At 34.2% G+C, this 19651-nt stretch overlaps 1 protein-coding gene across 1 annotated transcript in view; it reads right to left on the reverse strand.

The window, feature by feature from the left end:
* LOC110807706 (lipase class 3 family protein) overlaps nucleotides 1-19651 on the reverse strand; it is a 47551-nt gene that overhangs the window by 18316 nt on the left and 9584 nt on the right. The window contains exons 6-9 of the mRNA XM_088216327.1: nucleotides 14618-14709; nucleotides 14104-14209; nucleotides 13714-13868; nucleotides 9874-10001 (exon numbers count right to left, since the gene is read on the reverse strand). Of these exons, the coding sequence (XP_088072453.1) occupies nucleotides 9874-10001; nucleotides 13714-13868; nucleotides 14104-14209; nucleotides 14618-14709 (481 nt within the window). The remainder of the gene's footprint in view (nucleotides 1-9873; nucleotides 10002-13713; nucleotides 13869-14103; nucleotides 14210-14617; nucleotides 14710-19651) is intronic.

The following is a 19651-nucleotide window of genomic DNA, read 5'->3' on the forward strand; positions in this document are numbered from 1 at the left end:
CCTACTATTTTCAATTTTGATATTTGGATTCTAAATTCTGTAACTAATAAATACATTGTAGGCTTTCGTAAAAATTTCTTAACCTATATTGTTTGTATTAAAGGAGAAAATATCCATATAGCAGATGAGTCATACACTCCTATATTTAGAACAGATTTCATTAATTGTACTCCGACTATTACACGAAATTTAATTTTACATGTACCTAATTTTTTTTACAATTGTTTATCAATTAGTATCATCACTAGAGATTTTAACTATAAGATTGAATTTTTTTCTAATTATTTTATCTTTCAAAATCTTCTAACAGATAAGAGAATTAATACCGGTAGACTGCAGGATAACTTGTATATTTTGGACAGAAGTCATAATTTAATTGGGAATCAAGCCACCATTGGGAATATGAAAGTTAATCTGTTAATACTATAATAGCACCTGCGGTTGGAATATCTTTCTTTTTTTGTATTTAAAAAATTATATTTCAATTTGTTTAAAAAAACTTCAATAAATTTTTTGTTTTGTTATGCATGTGAACTTGCTAAAGATAAATGAAATTCCTATCATTTGAGTAATAATAGAAGTTCTATTTCTTTTATAGCTATTCACTCTTATGCATAAGGATCTACTCATAATACTTCTTTATCTGTTCATAGATAGTTTGTTACTTTTATTTACTGTTATACTAAATTAACATGGATTTACCTATTGAAAGCAAAAAGTAATGTGTTTTTATACTTTCATTGATTTCATAAAATGATATGTACAAAATTCAAATGCTCAACTTAAGATTCTAAAAACTGACAACGGTACATAATATATCGATTGTGGGTTCTGTGCCTACTTGAAGTCTAAGGAAAAATCCAACAAATAAGTCGTGTTTACACTAGTGAACAAAATGAGATCGCTGAAAGAAAAAATGGATATATATTAGAGGTACTTCAATCACTGATGTTCACTATAAATCCACCAAAAAGTTACTGGGGATGCAGTTCTCTCAACTGTTTATTTTATCAACATAATATTTTTGTCAATTCTTGATTTTAAAAGTCATCTAGAGATTTTGTAAGGACAAATGTCTTATATTGTTCTCTTAAAAGTGTTTGAATGTGTTTATTTTATCCATACTAGAAATGTGGGTAAACTAAGACCTAGAATCTCAAGTGTGTATTTGTTAAATATTCCCCTACTCAAAATGACTATAATTGTTATCATCCACTGTATAAAAAGTATTTTGTGAATATGAATGTTACCTTTAGAGAGTCAGAAAACTTCAGTCCCAACACCTCTTCAGGGGAAGAGTGAGAAGAGATTATTCCCAACTTGGTAACCCTTAACAATCATATTTAATGGAAGAATTCTACTTCGGAAGATCATATTCAATGAGGAAATGTCAAACATTTGCATAAACCAAACTTGAAGAGGTATGCAAGGAGAGATAAAACAGAAAAAACTATCTTACAGTCAGCATTAGACCAAGTATCTTTTTCAATTCTTGAAAATACTAGTGAGTTACTTTTATCTTGTGATTTGTTTGATAAACCCATTATACTTAAAAAATGAATCAAGACGTGTACTAAACATCCTATATCTAACTTTGTTTCCTATTACTCTCTATCTTACTCTTATAGAGCTTTTATCTTGTGTGTTTTCTCTGTGTCTTTTCCACGGGATTGGAGAGCAGCTCTAGGAAATTCCAAATAAAAGTAAACCATGATTGAAAGAATGAAATGTTTGCCAACAAATGAAACATGAAAACTTATTTTACCTCCACAGGGAAAGAAGATGGTTGGTTGTAAATGAGTGCTCACTGTGAAACACAAAGTATATAGGTCGATTGAAAGATATAAAACAAGATTGGTGGGTAAAAGGTTTACTCAAACCTATGGAGCTGACTATCATGATACATTTGCACCTACCGTAAAGATGAATACAATCAGAATATTATTGTATTGCGCAACTAACCTTGATTTGGACTTACAACAGTTTGATGTTAAAAATACCTTCCTCCATGGAGACTTAGAGGAAGAAGTATACATGAAAATTTTTCCTAAATTTGAAGATGAAAAAACACAAGAGAAGGTTTGCAAATTAAAGATAGTTTTATATGGATTGAAGCAGTCTCCAAAACATGGTTTGAAAGATTTAGAAGAGTTATAATCTCTTTTAAATATCAACAAAGCAATGTCGATTATATTCTCTTTACCAAACATTATGAGAGTAGGATCACTCTTCTTATCGTCTATATAGATGATATGGTGGTGAGTATAGATAATACAAAGGAGATAGCACGATTGAAAGAACTTCTTATTCAAGAGTTTGAAATAAAGGATTTAGGAAAATTGCAGTATTTATTGGGAATTAAAGTTTTCAAATCTAACAAAGGAACTTTCATTTCTCAAAAGAAATACATCTTAAACTTATTAGAAGAGACTGGTATGATGGATTGCAAGCCGATAAAATCTTCCATTGAAAGTAATTACAAACTACAAGCAGGTAGTGGTACATCAGTTGATTTGAAAAGATATCAGAGATTGGTTGCAAAACTCATTTACCTTTCACATACCAAACCTGATATAGCGTATGCTATTAGCCTAGTGAGTCAGTACATGCATGATTCTCGTGTGTAATTTACATGTCGTTTTTCGCATATTACGATATCTAAAATCTGCACCAGAAAAATATGTGTTCTTCTCCAAAAATGATTACATTAAGATAGAAACATTTATAGATACCGATTAGACTAGATCTCCAGATGATAGAAGGTCAACCACTGGTTACTGCACACTCATAGGAGGCAAATTGGTTATATGGAAAAGTAAGAAGCAAAGTGTAGTTAGTCATTCCAATGTTGAAACAGAATATATAGCAATGGCCCAAGAAATATGTGAATTATTATGATTACAAAAGTTAAAGAAATAATTAAAATTGTTCAAAGGAAAAAAACCTATCTTTATTCTGTGACAATAAAGCAACTATTAGCATTACTCATAATCCAGTTCAACATGATCGGTCATTGAGAGTTACTGACACTTTATAAAAGAGAAAGTGGTTGATGGCTTTTTATGCTTATATCATGTGCCTTCAAGTAAACAGGTAATAGATGTCTTCACTAAAGGATTTTGCAATAAATCTCTTTATAACTTGGTCTGCAAGTTGGGTATGGGTTATATGTTTGTACCAAATTGAGGGGGAGTGTTAACTAGAATATTATGTTGCCCAATTAATTAAGATATTTTTTCCTATGTGATTTCTATCGTAATGATGTAATAATTAGAATCCTTGCTATAATGTTAATTTCCTTATTTGTAAACAAGAATTCTATATATATACCCAAATGTAATAAAAAAAGTTATATTAGAAAATAAAATTAATATTTTCTTCAAAATCTTCAATAAATTTTAAGAATTTCCAGTTGAAAATATATCAATTTATAAAGCATTCTCGTAATTTTTATCAAACTCAAGCTCATAAATATTAAGTCTATTTTCACCAATTAATAGTGATATATGGAGACTCTCCAATGTAAAAAAATATTATGGGAGAAAGGTGGTTTATTCTATTTATTGATGACTATACTAAAATCACATAAGTGTATCTTATGAAAGAAAAATCTAAAGTTAAAGAGATATTTTAAAAGTTCAATACAATTATCCAAACCCAATTTTATATAAAAATTCAAATATTTAGAATTGATAATACCAATGAGTACTTTGGAAAAACTTCAAAAGACATTTAAAAAACGAAGGCCTTATATATTTAAAGTTCATGTGTTGATATATCCAACAAAATAAGGTCATAGAAAGAAAGAGATGTCACATCCTAGAAGTAACTAGATAATTCCTATCCTGTACTTACGTTCCAAACTTTGTTTGGGTAAGGAGGAAGTCACACTCACTGTCACTTACCTTATCAATAGAATGCCCTCTAAAGTATTAAACCTTCAAATATCAAGCCAAAAACTACTCATGATGTACCCTCTAAACCAAACAATTTCATCCATAACTCCAATAATAGTTGGGTATATAGCATTTATTCACATTCACACACAATACCGCAGTAAACTTGAGCATAAATCGATAAAATGTATCTTCTTTAACTACATTCCCAACCAAAAAGGATACAAATGCTATTTCCCAAGCAACAAACAACTCTATATCTCTATGGATGCGAAGAATCTTTCTACTCTAAACCTGGAATTCAGGAAGAGAAAAAGCAATAAGAATCCCAGATTTGGGATCAAATAGGAAGAAGCAATCAACTCTTTGGTCAAATGAGGGAAAACAATCAAGCTATCGAGTCACAACCTATCCCCAACAAGTTGCAAGACAGTGATGACAACCCCTACTCCCTGCAAGATAGTGGAGATAGTATTGCCAACAACTAGTAAGCCTATGGTTAGCCAAGAATGGAAAGTTCACAGCATACTCAATGAAGAAAACTCAAGAGGATATAAAACACATCACAAGAAATGACAAGAGTCCACTCTAAACGAGAGTTCTCATGCACAATCAAGTAACATTCTATTTGAGGAGAATATAAGTGAATCCATGATTGATGATCGTCCAATTTTCCTAAGAAAAGGGTAAGGTCAATGCACTAATCACCCCTTATATGATTTTGTTTCATATAAAGGGTTGTCCGAACAATTTCAAGCATTTCTTACAAACTTAGATAATGATTCCCAATACAATCTAGGAGGCAATGAGTATCCCAAAATGAAAGGCAGTTGTCTTATAAGAAAAGAAGGCTCTAAAGAAAATAACACTTGAGAACTTATAGGCCTACCTAAACAAACAGCGGGATGCAAGTGGATCTTCAATGTAAATACAAAAGTGATGGAAGTATTAAGAGGTTTAAAGCTTGATTAGTAGTCAAGGGATTCACTCAATCTTATGGCATTGATTACTAGAAGATGTTTTCCCCTCTAGCCAAATTAAATACAATTCGTGTGTTATCCTTGACTGTTAATCTTTAATTGACCTCTTCATCAACATGATGGGAAAAATATCTTCCTTAATGGGGAACTCATAAAAAATGTGTACATGGATATTTCATCGAGCTTTGAGACATAAGTAAACAGAAGTAAAGTATGCAAACTACGAAAATCACTCTATGGATTAAAATAATCCCAAGAGCATGGTTTGATAGATTCAACAAAAAAAATAAAAAAAATTGGCTACATATGGAGCTAAACAAACTATACCCTTTTGTGAAGCATTTTGATAATAGGAAATTGGTAGTATTGCTAGTGCATAAGGACAAGATAATCCTAACCAGGGGCGATGAGGTTGAACTTAAAAAGCTCAAATGCTTCTTAATCAAGGAATTTAAAACAAAAGATTTGGGAAGCTTGAAATACTTCCTTGGAAGGAAGTGGCCAGGTTTATGAAGGAAATCACAGCCTCACAAAGAAAATATATCATTGACTTGCTTAAAGAGAGAAGATAACGTGATAATAACTGAGGAAAAGATCTATAATAAACAGAAGGTTTCTGTGACCACTGAAGGACGGAAAAGACTAAACGGTAACAAGCTTCCTGGACATATTCGCAAGTGTTCTCGGACAGATAATGACCAAACTGAAACCACCCAGGTAAAAGTCCAAGACAGCAAATCTGAATTAATTACACCTGGATCTCGGCCAAAAGAGAGACGGAATCAGAAAAGACGGGAAACTAGGAAGTTATTAGGCCTTACGGCTAAGGAAAGACGCGGCTCACGAATCCCGGCCCAAGAAGAACCCCAAAATGTGATATGGGTATGCATACTCGTGGCCTACATGTGTGTGGGCCTTTCCATATGCGCAACGTGGCCTCTACACGAGCGAACACCTAACCCGCATGGTCACGCACGTAAGATGTGAGAACAGCAGCACCCGCATGCCCCACAGCACACTCACAAGCACACAAGGAGCTACCCGCACACACAACCAGCATGCATGTGCGAACAGGCAATCCCGCATGACCAGCGCATGCTGGCATGCGCGCAAGACACATGCAGCATGCGTGCAGCGACGCACAAGTGCGCAGGAGGCCAGGCGCAAGCCCAGCGCACGCGACCCAGCCTCGTGCGACAGGTATGCACCTCACACACGCGCCGCCCTCGCGGCCTGCATGCTGCACGCGTGCCTAGCAGGCTGCCCACGCGACTTTGGCCTTCCTAAGTCCTTTAGGACTTTTTTTCTTACTTTTTCTAAGTCTACAAGGTTTCCTAAGCCTCTACAATTATCCCATGTGATTAATGCCAAATAGAGGAGGATTTCTACTCAAAATTGAAGTCCAAAGAAGATAAAAACCCTTGAAGATTTGAATAGGGAGAAAATATTATTTTAATAATTATCTTAATTATTTAGATTTGTTTAATTAAGTTTAGAATAAGATTTGATTATTTTAATATTTATGTATTTGTTTTCTAATTAACTTAAGTTCTAGAGTTTGGATAGGAATTATAAATCCTATTCTGATTAGAAATAGCCAATAAAAGCCTATGTAAAGGCTTAAGTTCAAGTTTTGTAATCGTACCTTTGAGAATTAATAAATTAGAAGATTTGAGCTTTTTTTTAAGAATTAGTTATGTGCTAATTTTAGCGTTTTCAAGTTTTTCGAAGTTAGGGAATTTTCCGAAGTCTTATTAAGCCAAGGAGTTAGAATCGACTTATCAGATAAATCCGTTGGGTCTTTCTTTTTCTCATTTTATTTTCCTAATTCTTATTTTTGCATATCATTTAAGTAGAAGGAAGAGTTAATTAAGCGGTTAAGTTTCTGTATTGCATGCGTTGGGTTGTGATTCTGGGAGTCAAAATGATCTTTCTCATATCCTCCCGCATCACAAGAACCCTAGGTTGTAAACGAACAAAGACACATATAGAGAAAAATATAAAATTTAGAACACAAGGCGAAAGCTCCCTGGTGCACAAGGGGCAATATCAAAGATTAGTGGAGAAGTTGATCTACCTCTTACACACAAGACCTGATATAGGGTCTGCTATTAGCATAGTGAATCATCTTACTAACTAACATTTGGGAGTTGTTAACCAAATCCTGTGATACCTAAAGTCATCTTTAGGTAAGAGATTATACTTCAAGAATAACTCATGGAGGGACGTGAAAACATTCACCAATGTTTATTGCGCACGGTTAGTAACTGATGGGAGATCAATATCTGGGTACTGCTCATATGCATGAAGAAACTGAGTGACACAACGAAGTAAGAAATAGTCTATGGCTTAATAGAAGCGGATTTTAGGATTATGACTCGTAGAATTTGTGAAGATATTTGGCTTGATTATATCCTAAAAGAATTAAGGGTTGAAAATTCAACTCCAATAAAACTACTTTATGATAAACTATCAGTAATAAGTATTGGAAAAAATCTGGTTTATCATGATTGCATGAAACATATCTCTTGATTGTCCCATCTAACTTTAATTTGATTTTAGAGACCCATTTGCATCCCACCGGTATCTTACCTTTAGGTAGATCCACCATTTTCTGTGTTTGGTATTTCTCAAGTGCTTGCATTTTCATATTCATAGTATTCTTCCATTTTTCACAAGATAATGTCTCAGATGCTATACAGGACGGTAAATACTTATCAAATGGCGCAAATTATGAGAAAGGATAAAAAGTATGTTTAGTGCAATTTCTTATACCTTTATAAAGTGCAATAAGTATGTCATTATTAAACTTTATAGATTTTTCAAGAGTTATCTCAATTCCTAGATCAAAGTTGGATTCTTGCACCAGTTTATACTCAATACTTATTATCCTCCTCCTTGTAAACATGCACTCAGGTTACAAAATTGGGATATGATATGACTAATATTATATTTGATTTTAAGTAAAAACATTCAGATGATTCTAGTCAATCATCAATAAATGAGACAGATACATCAAGTTCCAGAAATATTAGGTATATCAATTGGTTTTAAAATATCATTATGGATCAATGAAAATGGAACTAAATTTCGTTTATTACTAATAAGAAGTGTCACACGTTTATATTTTGCAAACTCACAGATGTCGTATTGTAAATTTTTATAATCAAATTCTTATATAATAAAGAAAACATAATCCTTAAGATGGGAAATAATGGGTGTCTAAGTCCTTTATGATAGAGTAAAATCTTCTTCGTGGGGTCAATAGTAATAGCAGAGAATGATTTCCTGGGTGCATCCATGTAATAGAATCTGTTTCTGCTTAAACACATCCAACCATCTTCCACAAATCCCAATTCTCAAAGCCATAGTGAGAAGAGTTAAATATTATTTTGCATTTCAAGTCTTATGATTACTTATTGATTGACACAAGATTAGCACACAACTTGGGAGCATATATTAAATTTTTTGGGGTAAGAATAGGACTAAACAACTTGGGAGCATATACTATATTTTTTGGGGTAAGAACAGGACTAAATTTAAAATTGCCCTTCCCTGCAACAGTATTAGGGGAACTATTTATTGTGAGAATTTTTTATTACTTGAATATAAAGCATATGCATGAAAATGTTTAAAAGTAGTAGTTATACGATCTGCTGCTCCAAAATTCACAATCCAATAATTTTCAAAATGTTTATCTGAGATATTTAAATTGTGTGACAAGAAAAGCATACCTGAGAATGCTAATAAATTAGTATCTGTTTGTTTTTTGAAAGACTCAAGTCGAATACTCAGTCTTTCAATTTCCAATTTGAATTCATTAAGGTCTAAGGTTATCATGTTGAGATTTGCTCTCGTGATTTGGGACGTAATCTCTGACATGATTTAAGAAATTTCTAGGCAATCAAAGCCAATTAAAACAATGCTGATTGGAGTTGCTTTATTGGAAAGAAAAAAACAGGGCAGACACGTGCTGGTTGGCTGCACAGCTGTTGACTGGTTGCACAACTGGTAGCTGCACAATTGGACTGGCTCATGGCTGCAGAGGGCAACGGCTAGAGGTATTGTTTGTGGCTAGACAAAGGCTTGAAAACAGACGAATTGCAGCTGAAAAGGAGTAAAACGGGTCGTTAGAAACAGAGTAGAACGACGATGAAAAACAAAATAGATCTGAACGAAAGCAGAGTAGATCTTGGTACAAAACTGAGCAATACAGGATGTGAAACAGACCAAGCAGGGCACAGAAAACAGAGCTCAACAGAGCAGAAAAAAAAGGAGAAAAACAGAGCAAATCTGCAAGAAAACAGAGTAGATCCATGCACCAAAACAGGTAATGGCGGCCGAAAAACAAATCTTGCAAAACCAGAAGGCGGCTGGGTGTTTTTTGGCTATGAAGGCTGTCTAGGTGGAGCAGAAGCATGCCTACTTTCCAAGATACGAAGGATGGGTGCTGCTGTGGTGGTGGCCGGCTAATAAGGCTGGCCCCATTAGGGTTTTTTTGTGTTTTTCTTATTTCTGCAATTAAGACCGATCAGAGTTTGCAAAAGAGTTAGTTTCTGTGTATTTGATTAAATATTACAACCCTATATATACAGATTGTTTAAAATGGAAGAAGGAAATGAACAATAGATTATAATTGATAACAAAGGTTTATCCTTATACTCTTTAACATAATTTACCCTTTCTTTAACAATATATATGTAATTCTGGTAATTTAATAAAATCAAGTTATAGAATTATCAGATAACATTTTGATACTTATGTTTTCTCCTTTTTTTTTTTCCTCTTGTTGGCTAAGGGAAATTTCTCCTCTATCTAATAATATTTCATTTTTCATAAAAAAAAAATTAAAAAGAAAAATAAAAATGTTGACCTTTCTATTGTTTTCTTCTCAAAATGAAAAATAAAAATATTAACAGGAGCACCAACAATAAATCTGACATGCCAAGGGAAATCAAGTAGGAGAAAAAATATTGTCAAAATAGTTGGCCCATTACCTTTGTTTCCATGATTTCCTTCAATTTGCATGAAAAGGTCCCTTGCAGCTTCCACTATACCCAAATGTCCATAACGTGGGAAAGATGATTCCACGCGATGCTTCATCTTAGGGTTATTGTGACTATCTCTACAAAGAAGAGAGAGTTACAAGCTAAGGTCATTGCGTTTAGTGGACCTTTAAAACCACCAATCAAAATAAGAGAAGATCCAAGCACATTAGTACAACAAGTGTGCCTGTGCAAGATGTTGAACAAAGCCATACCTCAAGGTTAATGCCTACTCAAAAAAGTGTCAAGGTTAAAAACTATCATGTATATGTCTAAAATTTATATCCACATTAGTGCTTTTTGTATTCAATCAAAGATTGTCCTTACCCAAAGGTCTTCAAACTAACTTGTCTCTTGAAACTGGGATTTGGAAGAGCATTAGAGGAGGGAGGCAGTAATTCAGCTCTCAAGGATCATTTTTCAAGTTAACTATAGGTGATTCTCTTCAAAGAAAAACCTTCTATTTTGTTCAATCCAACATTTGATAAGGATGCTTTTGTTAGTAATTGTTATAAGTTTGTTGATCGCACATAACCATAGTAGAATTTTATTTATCGTTGGAGTATTTTCAGTTTATTATTTAAGAGACTTATTAGAGTTAAAGAGTTTATTTGTTGTTAGTATTGTTTTCTATTTGTATTAGAATTAATATTCTTAATTCTATTAAATTATTATTTCCTAGTTAAATTCTAGTTAGGAAAATATTGTTGTAAATAGTTTGTTATTTCACACATTGATCATTCAAATATTTAATAATACTTTTGAGAATTTCTCGTAATTGATTGTTTGATTCAATCAATCTTTAGGTATAATGTCTAAGAACCTTAGATGTGATATCTAGATCTTTCCTAATTTCTTATTAGACAAATTGACCTAATATGTCCTATATCATTTTGGTATTTGAGCTAAAAGTATTCTACACCCAGATTCTCAAAAACTCTAAACTCAAACAGTCCCAAACCTATCTGAAAACAAATCAAAAAACCCTTAAACAATCACCAACACCATTCACCAATCACCTGCCGGAGGTGGTCGACATCATCACCACCCACTCTAGCAGGCCCAATCAGCCTACACCTGAAGCCCCGCCATGAAACTTTCTACTCCAGCCCCCAATTTGGGATCAGCACCTCTGTTTGAGCCGCCTGCCAAACGGTCACCACTGTGCGGTGACCGGAAGCCGACGCATAAAGCTCATACAAGGCCAGCCGCGAGTAAATCTTGAGCCTGTTGTTTTGTTTTGATGGTTGAAACTTTTTTAAGAAGAATTCAACTTCAATAATGGTGACCAATGCTGAATTAAATGCCACAATTGAGAACTTGAGACAACCACTAATACTAAATTGGAATTGATGCAAAACTCAATCGAAACAATCCTCGAAGAACAGAGACACATAAGCACAACACAAGCAGGTCCACCAATTCAAAATTTGCATGTTGCTCAAGCAGTCCATCCTGCTAAAAGACATGTTGAAGATAATGCTGCAGAGATTACCAAAAAGATAAAGGTCGACGCCCCTGATTTAGTAGAAAAAGGGATCCTGGTTTCTTTCTTGATTGGCTTAATCCAATTGAAGAATACTTCAACTGGTATGAAATGTCAGATGCACAAAGAGTTCCATTTGCTAAGATGTAGTTGGTTGGACTTGCAAAAATATGGTTGTATACAATTAATGAAAATATAACAAGGAGACAACAAACAACTAAAACATAGGATGAGATGAAAACTATTCTTGATGAAAAGTGTCTACCTCTCAACTACTTTGACAAACTTCGTGATCAAGTTTATATTTTAGTACAAGGCAACATGTTGGTAATTGAGCATACACAAAAATTTAGAAGAACTAAAAATTCAGAGTCATTTAGTCGACAATGATAGTCAATCAGCATCTCGGTTCAAGGCAGGATTAAGAGTTGATATTAAAAGAGAGAGCACAAACTATAGCACAAACTAATCAAGTTGCCTTGGATATTGAAGATTAGTTTAAGTATTCAACTTCGAGGAAACTTGAAACCACCCAGGAGGAACTGTGGAACACATTGTGATGAGTGAGCAAGTTCTGCATAACGAACTTCAACTCAGAAAAAATTAGGTCCCAATACAAGAGGCAAAAGAATGGTTTGCTTCAAGTCTGGGAGGCTAGGCCATATAGGTTATCAATGCCTTCAAAAAAATAACTTGCATATTGGAACAGCGGAAGAGAAAGAAGAAGATAATACAACAGATAGGGATGATAACGTTTCCCTTGACGATCATGACTTAGCTGATGACAACTGTCGAGTGGATGCTTCCTTTGTGTCTATAGTCAGGCGTATCCTTGCAGAACCTAAAGTTAAGGAATAAGATTGGCGTTGTACTACTATATTCCAAACATTTGTCATTTGTGGACTAAAAGCCAAAAAGTTTGTCATCGACGACGGGAGTTGCATGAATATAGTGTCGGCTTCCCACTAACTTCAAAGACAAGAAGACTGCAAAAATGTCTTGTCTCTTTCAATATGGTAAGTATAAAGATGTCATCTTATATGATCTTGCTCCCCGTTGGCTATCTGATCGCAATGTACACCATAATGGAAGGAAAAATGCATACTTCTTTTCCATGGAAAAAAGAAACATTCTCTTGGAACATATGATCACAAAAGATATTAGAAACTTCAAAGACAAGAAGACGGCTAAGTTTGCAACTGCTGATCAAAAAGAACAACTCCATTAAATTGATTGCACTTGGATTACAGAAGTTCACCTCAAGAGGCTAAACCCTGTCATGCATGCCATATTTTATGATTTCAACTCAACAGAGCCGAGCTTTTTTCCTCCTGGGGAGAAATGATGGCACATAGTCATGATAGGATTCTATTTATTATGTAGCATTTTTAGTTCATTTGTTTAAGAGTCTTATTAGACTTAGAAATTTTATTTTTTTAGTATTATTTTCTATTTGTATTAAAATTAGTATTCTTAATTCTATTAGATTACTCTTTGTAGTCTAACTCTAGCCAAGAGAAGATTATTATAAATAATTCATAAATTCACTTATTAATCATTCAAGTATTCAATAATATTTTTGAGAATTTCTCATAATTGATTTATATGACTTAATCAACCCTTAATTGTGATGTCTAAGAACCCTAGATGTGATATCTAAATTTTTCCCAATTTCTTAGTAGGCTCAACCCCTAACTTGTCCTACATACATCATTTGTTTTGGACAGCAGATACCAAAGAGCAGTTTGAGGTTAATGGATACCACAGTTCTCGTGTGTCCTCTTCTCTTGCTAGGGTATAAATTTCTTCCCTTGTAAAGCTTTCTGGAAGAGTACAGCTACCTAAGTCATATTTAGTTTGTATTGGAAGCCGATCGGAATAAAATTCTCACTCTATATAATCTAGCAAAAAGGAGTGTCATTTGCAGTTTGTGGAGCTCTTGGTCTAGGCAGTTCTGGGACACAGATACAACTCCTTGGTAGCACAATAAAGGAGCTTTGACAGATGGAAACTTTTTTCTAATTGGATCAGAGAATTTTAGATGGGTGTGCTTCAAGTTTGGATTACAGGTCAAGCACAAAAATGAAGGAGAGGCTGTGGACCTTGAAGGTTCTGTTTCTTGCTTTTATTTATACACAGGCAGTGACCCCCGAAAAAAATAAAGAAAAGAAAGAAAATTTATTGAACTTATGTATGTTGCACATGTATGAATATTTGGTTTCACATACAGAATTTATTTTACATATGCTCATTTATCCATTTAGATGTAAATGTATATCACAAACATAATAGAGAGAGGAAGATACTTTATTAACCCATCCAAATCTGCTGCAGAAAGAGGACATGCCTTGCCTAAACCATCAGTTATGAGGTCTTCAGGGGTCTCTGTTCCCCGGACGGCAATCACCACACACCTAAGTTGATGTAAAACAACAACAAAGTATGCAGCCTCACATTTTTCCTAAGACAGAAAGAGAAATAATGTCTCAAAGGTAACAGACAAAAATGGAACAAATTTAAATTCAGAGGATGAAAATTATTAATATCAAAATGTTATCCATATTATTGATCCTATAAACGGTGCTTCCACTCTCTCACGGGGAACATGAAGTTGTGAAGCATCAAACAACCCTAAGAAACATCCAGGTTATTTTCTGCTGTACCATCTAAGTAATTGTGGCCATTAGAAAACTCACCTGGCAAACACGACCTCTTCGAAGAACATCCGGTGGTAAATTAACAAAATTTAAAAAGGCTGCTGCATGACCTCGCCACCAGTTATCACCATCAAGTATGGGCTGCCTAAAGAAGAAACAAGGAACAATACGCAATCAATATTCTGACATATGATATATATAGACCATCAAATGTCTACATATACACTGTAAAAATAACTCTAGATGGATGCACAAACACAAGATACACAAGCACACATGCACAACTGCAGACACTTGCATGCATACACACATGCAGACACATTTAAACACACATGCATCAAGAACAACCACTTTTTGTAACACGATTCGGCCTCCCATATTCAGCCAGCAACTTACAAAAGTATGCACCTATTTAAGTTTAATGCATGACTGTATTATCTGGGCCAAAACCATCCCAGATAATTATGGTGGTAAAATTTTATAACTGGAGTTGCAGATCAATTGTGTACGGGATATGCATATTAAACATGTTAGGAGCTGCAGGACCAATGACCTGTTACGAGTCCAAGGAGTCAAAATCCCTTGCCTAGAAATCCATGCACATGGAAATAACATAGGATTTCTCCCTAAATCAAGTAAGGGTCCCTGCATCAGATAAAGATTTATATAAGCGTCATTCTTAACATAAAAACAATAGTCAAAGAATAAGAAATTCAGCCCTAAGTTTCTGGAACGTGAAAGTGTTCTTGAGTAAAAAAATCCTCTATCCTAGGATTCTGTCTGTCTTGTTATCTTATTATCTCATTGTCTTGGACACTATGAAGAGGTCATTGTCTAATCACTTTATCTTGGACACTGGGTGGTTCTTCATATCCCTTTACGGATTCTTCTGGATCAAGGTCCATGATTATTGGATTAGATCCCACAAGAGTGAGGATTAAGTTCTTTATGTTTAATTGTGTTAGAATATAATAGAATATTCCCTATACATAATAATATAATTATCTTTCCGAATATGTAAACGTAATTAGGAAGAAAATAGTTAGAGTAATTTATGTTGATTAGCATATATAAATCCGTCTACATGTATATATATCCCGACTTTTATTTCAATAAAAATACAAAAATTATTCAGTATTTTTATTCGCTAACCTTTTACATAGTATTAGAGTTAGAGTTAGGATTAGCATTTTTAAGGGTTAAACTAAATAAGCGTTGAACAATCCATTTCCAGCGCTGGAGGAAGTCGACCACCGTTCTCCGGCCAGTTCAGATCGCAGCCGGCATGGTGGTGCACGCAGAAGAGGTGGAGGAAGTCATTTTCCAGCGATTTTTAGTCCTCACGCGTCGGATGAACTGGAGAAGACTGGTTCAAGTGCAGGTCAAGTTTGGCATGAGGGCAGGGCATGAAGAGACGCTCGGTCGGCCTGTTCTGAGCAAGAAACCAGAAGGTCGGAGTGGAGAAAAGTCGCAGCAGAGCAGACCGCACGGCAGCAAGTTTTCTAGAGTTTTCCAGTGCAATTTGAGGTGTTTTTGCAAGCCCCTCCTGGATTTCAATTGTCCGGTGGGTTCTGTGGCGATTTTCGGCTGAAAGGAAGCATTTTGGTGATTTCCGCTGGCGGCGCATGACTTTCCCGCTACGACGCATGAACTCCTGCGGCAGCGCGTGTGACGACGCGTGAGCTTTGGTGGTGGCAGTGCGGTTCTCTTGAGTTTCCGTGCGTGAAAAGTCAGAATTTCTAGTTTATTTGCAGTGTTTTCCGAATATTTCTAATTGTTGTGTTTTGAATATTTTGAGTAGTATATTTTTGTAATTACTATATTGAAATGTATAATAATATTATCTGTTACTACTACTGTGAAAAATGACATATAAAGCAATACTATAAAAAATTATAGAATCTCAATTGGATGACACAGACCGCTAATATTGTTGCTACTACTGCTAACTCATCTTTTAATAAAACTGTTATGATTTAAGCTGACGAGTATACTAAATTCACTCAGTATTAGAAATTTTTGAATCAATTTTATGCTCTTGCTAAATTAGAAAAAAAATATCTTATCTTCTCCTCAAAAAGATAGGTGATTAATTCTGATATTACAGATTACATAACAGATAATCCTAATATTTTTTTTAAGTTTTGACCATACAAACCACATTTTCCTATAACTGTTACTGATGGGTTGACCTATAATATTGTGAATTCGGGGACCACAAAACCAACGTCATCTATTATTTTATCATTTGCATTAAGTTTACCTAAACTTGCATTCAATCTGATTTCTGTGAGTAAACTCACTAAAGATTTGAATTGTTGCATTACATTTTTTTCTAATCACTATGTTATTCAAGATCTTATGACGAAACAGATTATTGGTAAACAAAATATGTGAGATGATCCTTACATTCTTGATACTTAGGTACCTCGATCAGTTACTGTTCTAGTGTTATCTCTCTATTTAAAGCACATTATCAATTGGAACATCCTTCTATCTGTGTTTAAGAAGTTACGTCCTCAATTCCATGATGTAACCCCACTGGATTGTGAGTCATGTCAGTTTGCAAAACATCACCGTAGTCCATCAGCTTCAAGAATCAATAAACGAGCAAAATCTACTTTTGAGTTTTATCATTTTGATGTTTGGGGCTCATGTCCTGTTCCGTCCGAAACTGGTTTTAAGTATTTTGTTACCTTTGTGGATAATTATTCTAGAATGACTTGAATATATTTTATAAATAATCGTTCGTAAGTATTTTCTCACTTTTGTACTTTTTGTATTGAAATCAAGACACAATTCAAAATTTTTGTGCACGTATTGAGGAGTGATAATGTTAAGGAATATATGTCAGATTCATTTCAGAACTATATGACTCAACATGGGATCATTCACCAATCCTAATGTGTTAATACACCATTTCAAAATAGGATCGCTGAGAGAAAAAACAGGCATTTACTTGAGGCAACTTGAGCCCTCTTATTTCAAACACAAGTCCCCAAGCAATTCTGGGCAAATGTCGTTTCCACAACTTATTTCTTAATTAATTATATGTCATCTATAGTGTTTGATGAGAATGTTCCTTATAATTTTCTTCTTCTAAACAAATCTTATTTTTGGTGCAATATAAAATATTTGGTAACACCTCTTATGTTCAAGATGTGCGAACTAGTGTGACAAAACTAGACCTAAAAGTCTTGATGTGTGTATTTTTGAGATATTCTCACCTCCACAAAGGATACAAGTACTACTCTCAAAATCTCAATAAATATTTAGTATCAACTTATGTGTTTTTTTAAAAAAAATATATCGTTTTTTTCCTCATCATCCAAGTCTACAAGTTATGAGGCAGACGACGAGTGGTTCATTTATAATTTCACAGTAGGTGCCTTTACTGAGCAAACAGATAAAAATATTCCTTTAAATGATGTGCGTCCAGCTCTACTTGAGCTTGTTGATAATAGTGCTCGCGTGTCTCTGATCCAAGTACTACTACCGATTGTTCATGTTTATTCCAGAAGATAACAAACTAATGATACATGTCATCCACCACATTTGTCGTCATCTGATTCTGCCTCACAGGATCTTGATCTATCCATTGATTTTTGTAAAGGTAAACGTCTCCTTCTTCTAATGTTTTCGTTGTTTTTATATATTCAACTTTTATACTCAAGACAATTAAGGAGGCTCTGAATCATCCTGATTGGCGTAATGCTTATGCTTGAGGAGAAAATACTCTTGATGATAATCATACCTGGGATCTATTAGATTTACTCAAAGGAAAAAATAATGTAGGGTGCAAATGGGTATTTGCAGTCAAAGTGGATGCAGATAGCTCTGTGGCGAAACTTAAAGCTTGACTAATAGCAAAAATCTATGCTCAAACTTATGGAGTGTACTATTCTGATACATTATCTCCAGTGGCCAAACTTACCTCTATCCGTTTATTCATATCTATTGCAGCCTCCCGAGATTGGCCCTTACACTAGATAAACGTTAAAAATGCATTTTTTCATAGTCTTAGAAGAAGAGTATATGAAGCAACTACCTGGGTTTATTGTTATGGGAAGTACGAGAAAATCTATCATTTGAAAAAATCTTTATATTGTCTAAAGCAGAGTTTCCGTGCGTGATTTGGCAAATTTAGTGAGGTAGTATGTGAGTTCGGATTGAAGAAGAGTAAGTGCGATCATTCAATCTTTTATAGACAATCAAAAGCTGGTATTATACTTCTTATTTTTTATGTTGATGATATTGTGATTATAGGAAATGACCGTGCAGAAATATCTTCTCTCAAGTCATTCTTGCACACCAAGTTTAATACCAAAAACTTGGAATAGATAAAGTACTTTTTGGGAGTTGAAGTGAGAAAAAAAAATGAAGAGATTCTGTTATCTCAGAAAAAATATGTACTTGATCTACTTGAAAAAATACGAAAGTTGGGAGCTAAGTCATGCAATACACCAATGGTACCAAGTGTATATCTTACAAAAGATTATGATGATCCCCTTAATGATTTAGAGAAATACAGGCGATTAGTTGGGAAATTAAATTAACTCATTATGACTCGTCCAAATATTGTATACCCTGTCAGTATTATTAACCAGTTTATATCAACACTTATAGTCAAATATTATGAGACTTTAAAATAGATTTTGTGTCACTTAAAAGGTGTCATGGGACTTGGCATAGTGTTTAGAAATCATTAACATACTCACATTAAATGTTTTATAGATACTGATTGGGCTGAATCTAAGATTGATAGGAGGTCTACTATAAGCTATTGTGTTTTTATTTGTGAGAATCTCGTATAATAGAAAAGTAAGAAACAAATAGTTGTATCTCACTCAAACACAGAGTCCGAATATAGAGTTATCTCCCAATCCATATACGAAACCTTATGGATACATCATCTGTTAGATGAAGTGGGTTTGAAGCCCGCATCTCCTGTAAAATTCTGATACGATAATCAAGTCACCCTTCACATTGCCTCAAATCATATATATTATAAGAGAACCAAACATATCGAAGTTGATTATCATTTCATTCGAGAGAAAATTCAGAAAAACTTCATATTTACTGGTTATGTGAAAAAATGAGAACAACTTGGTCATGTATTCACAAAATCTTTGAATGGAATACGGATTGAGTATTTTCAAAACAAATTGGGCATGATTAATATCTATACCCCAACTTGAGGAGAAGTGTTAAAATATTATAAAATATTCCCTATACATAATAGTATGATTATCTTTCCAAATACATAAGCGTAATTAGAAAGAAAATAATTAAGGTAATTTATGTTGGTTACCATAATGAATCCACATACATGTATACATATCGAGACTTTTATTTCAATAAAGATACAAGAATTATTCAGTATTTTTCTTCTCTAATCCTTTACAAATTGAAATGAAAAAGCTAAAGATGCTTCTTGAAGTTGAGGCTCAAGAATGATGGTGGAACAAGGAGACTGCTGGTTGCTGAAGGAACAGAGGCTGAATGTTCGGGGAGGCTTCTGTCAGCCAGCAGTCAGATGTATGATTTAAACATGAAGGAAGGTAAACAGGTGATCCTTACAGAAACT

Source organism: Carica papaya, chromosome 3 (assembly GCF_054855325.1).
Source record: "Carica papaya isolate Zhongbai chromosome 3, ASM5485532v1, whole genome shotgun sequence".
NCBI lineage: Eukaryota > Viridiplantae > Streptophyta > Magnoliopsida > Brassicales > Caricaceae > Carica > Carica papaya.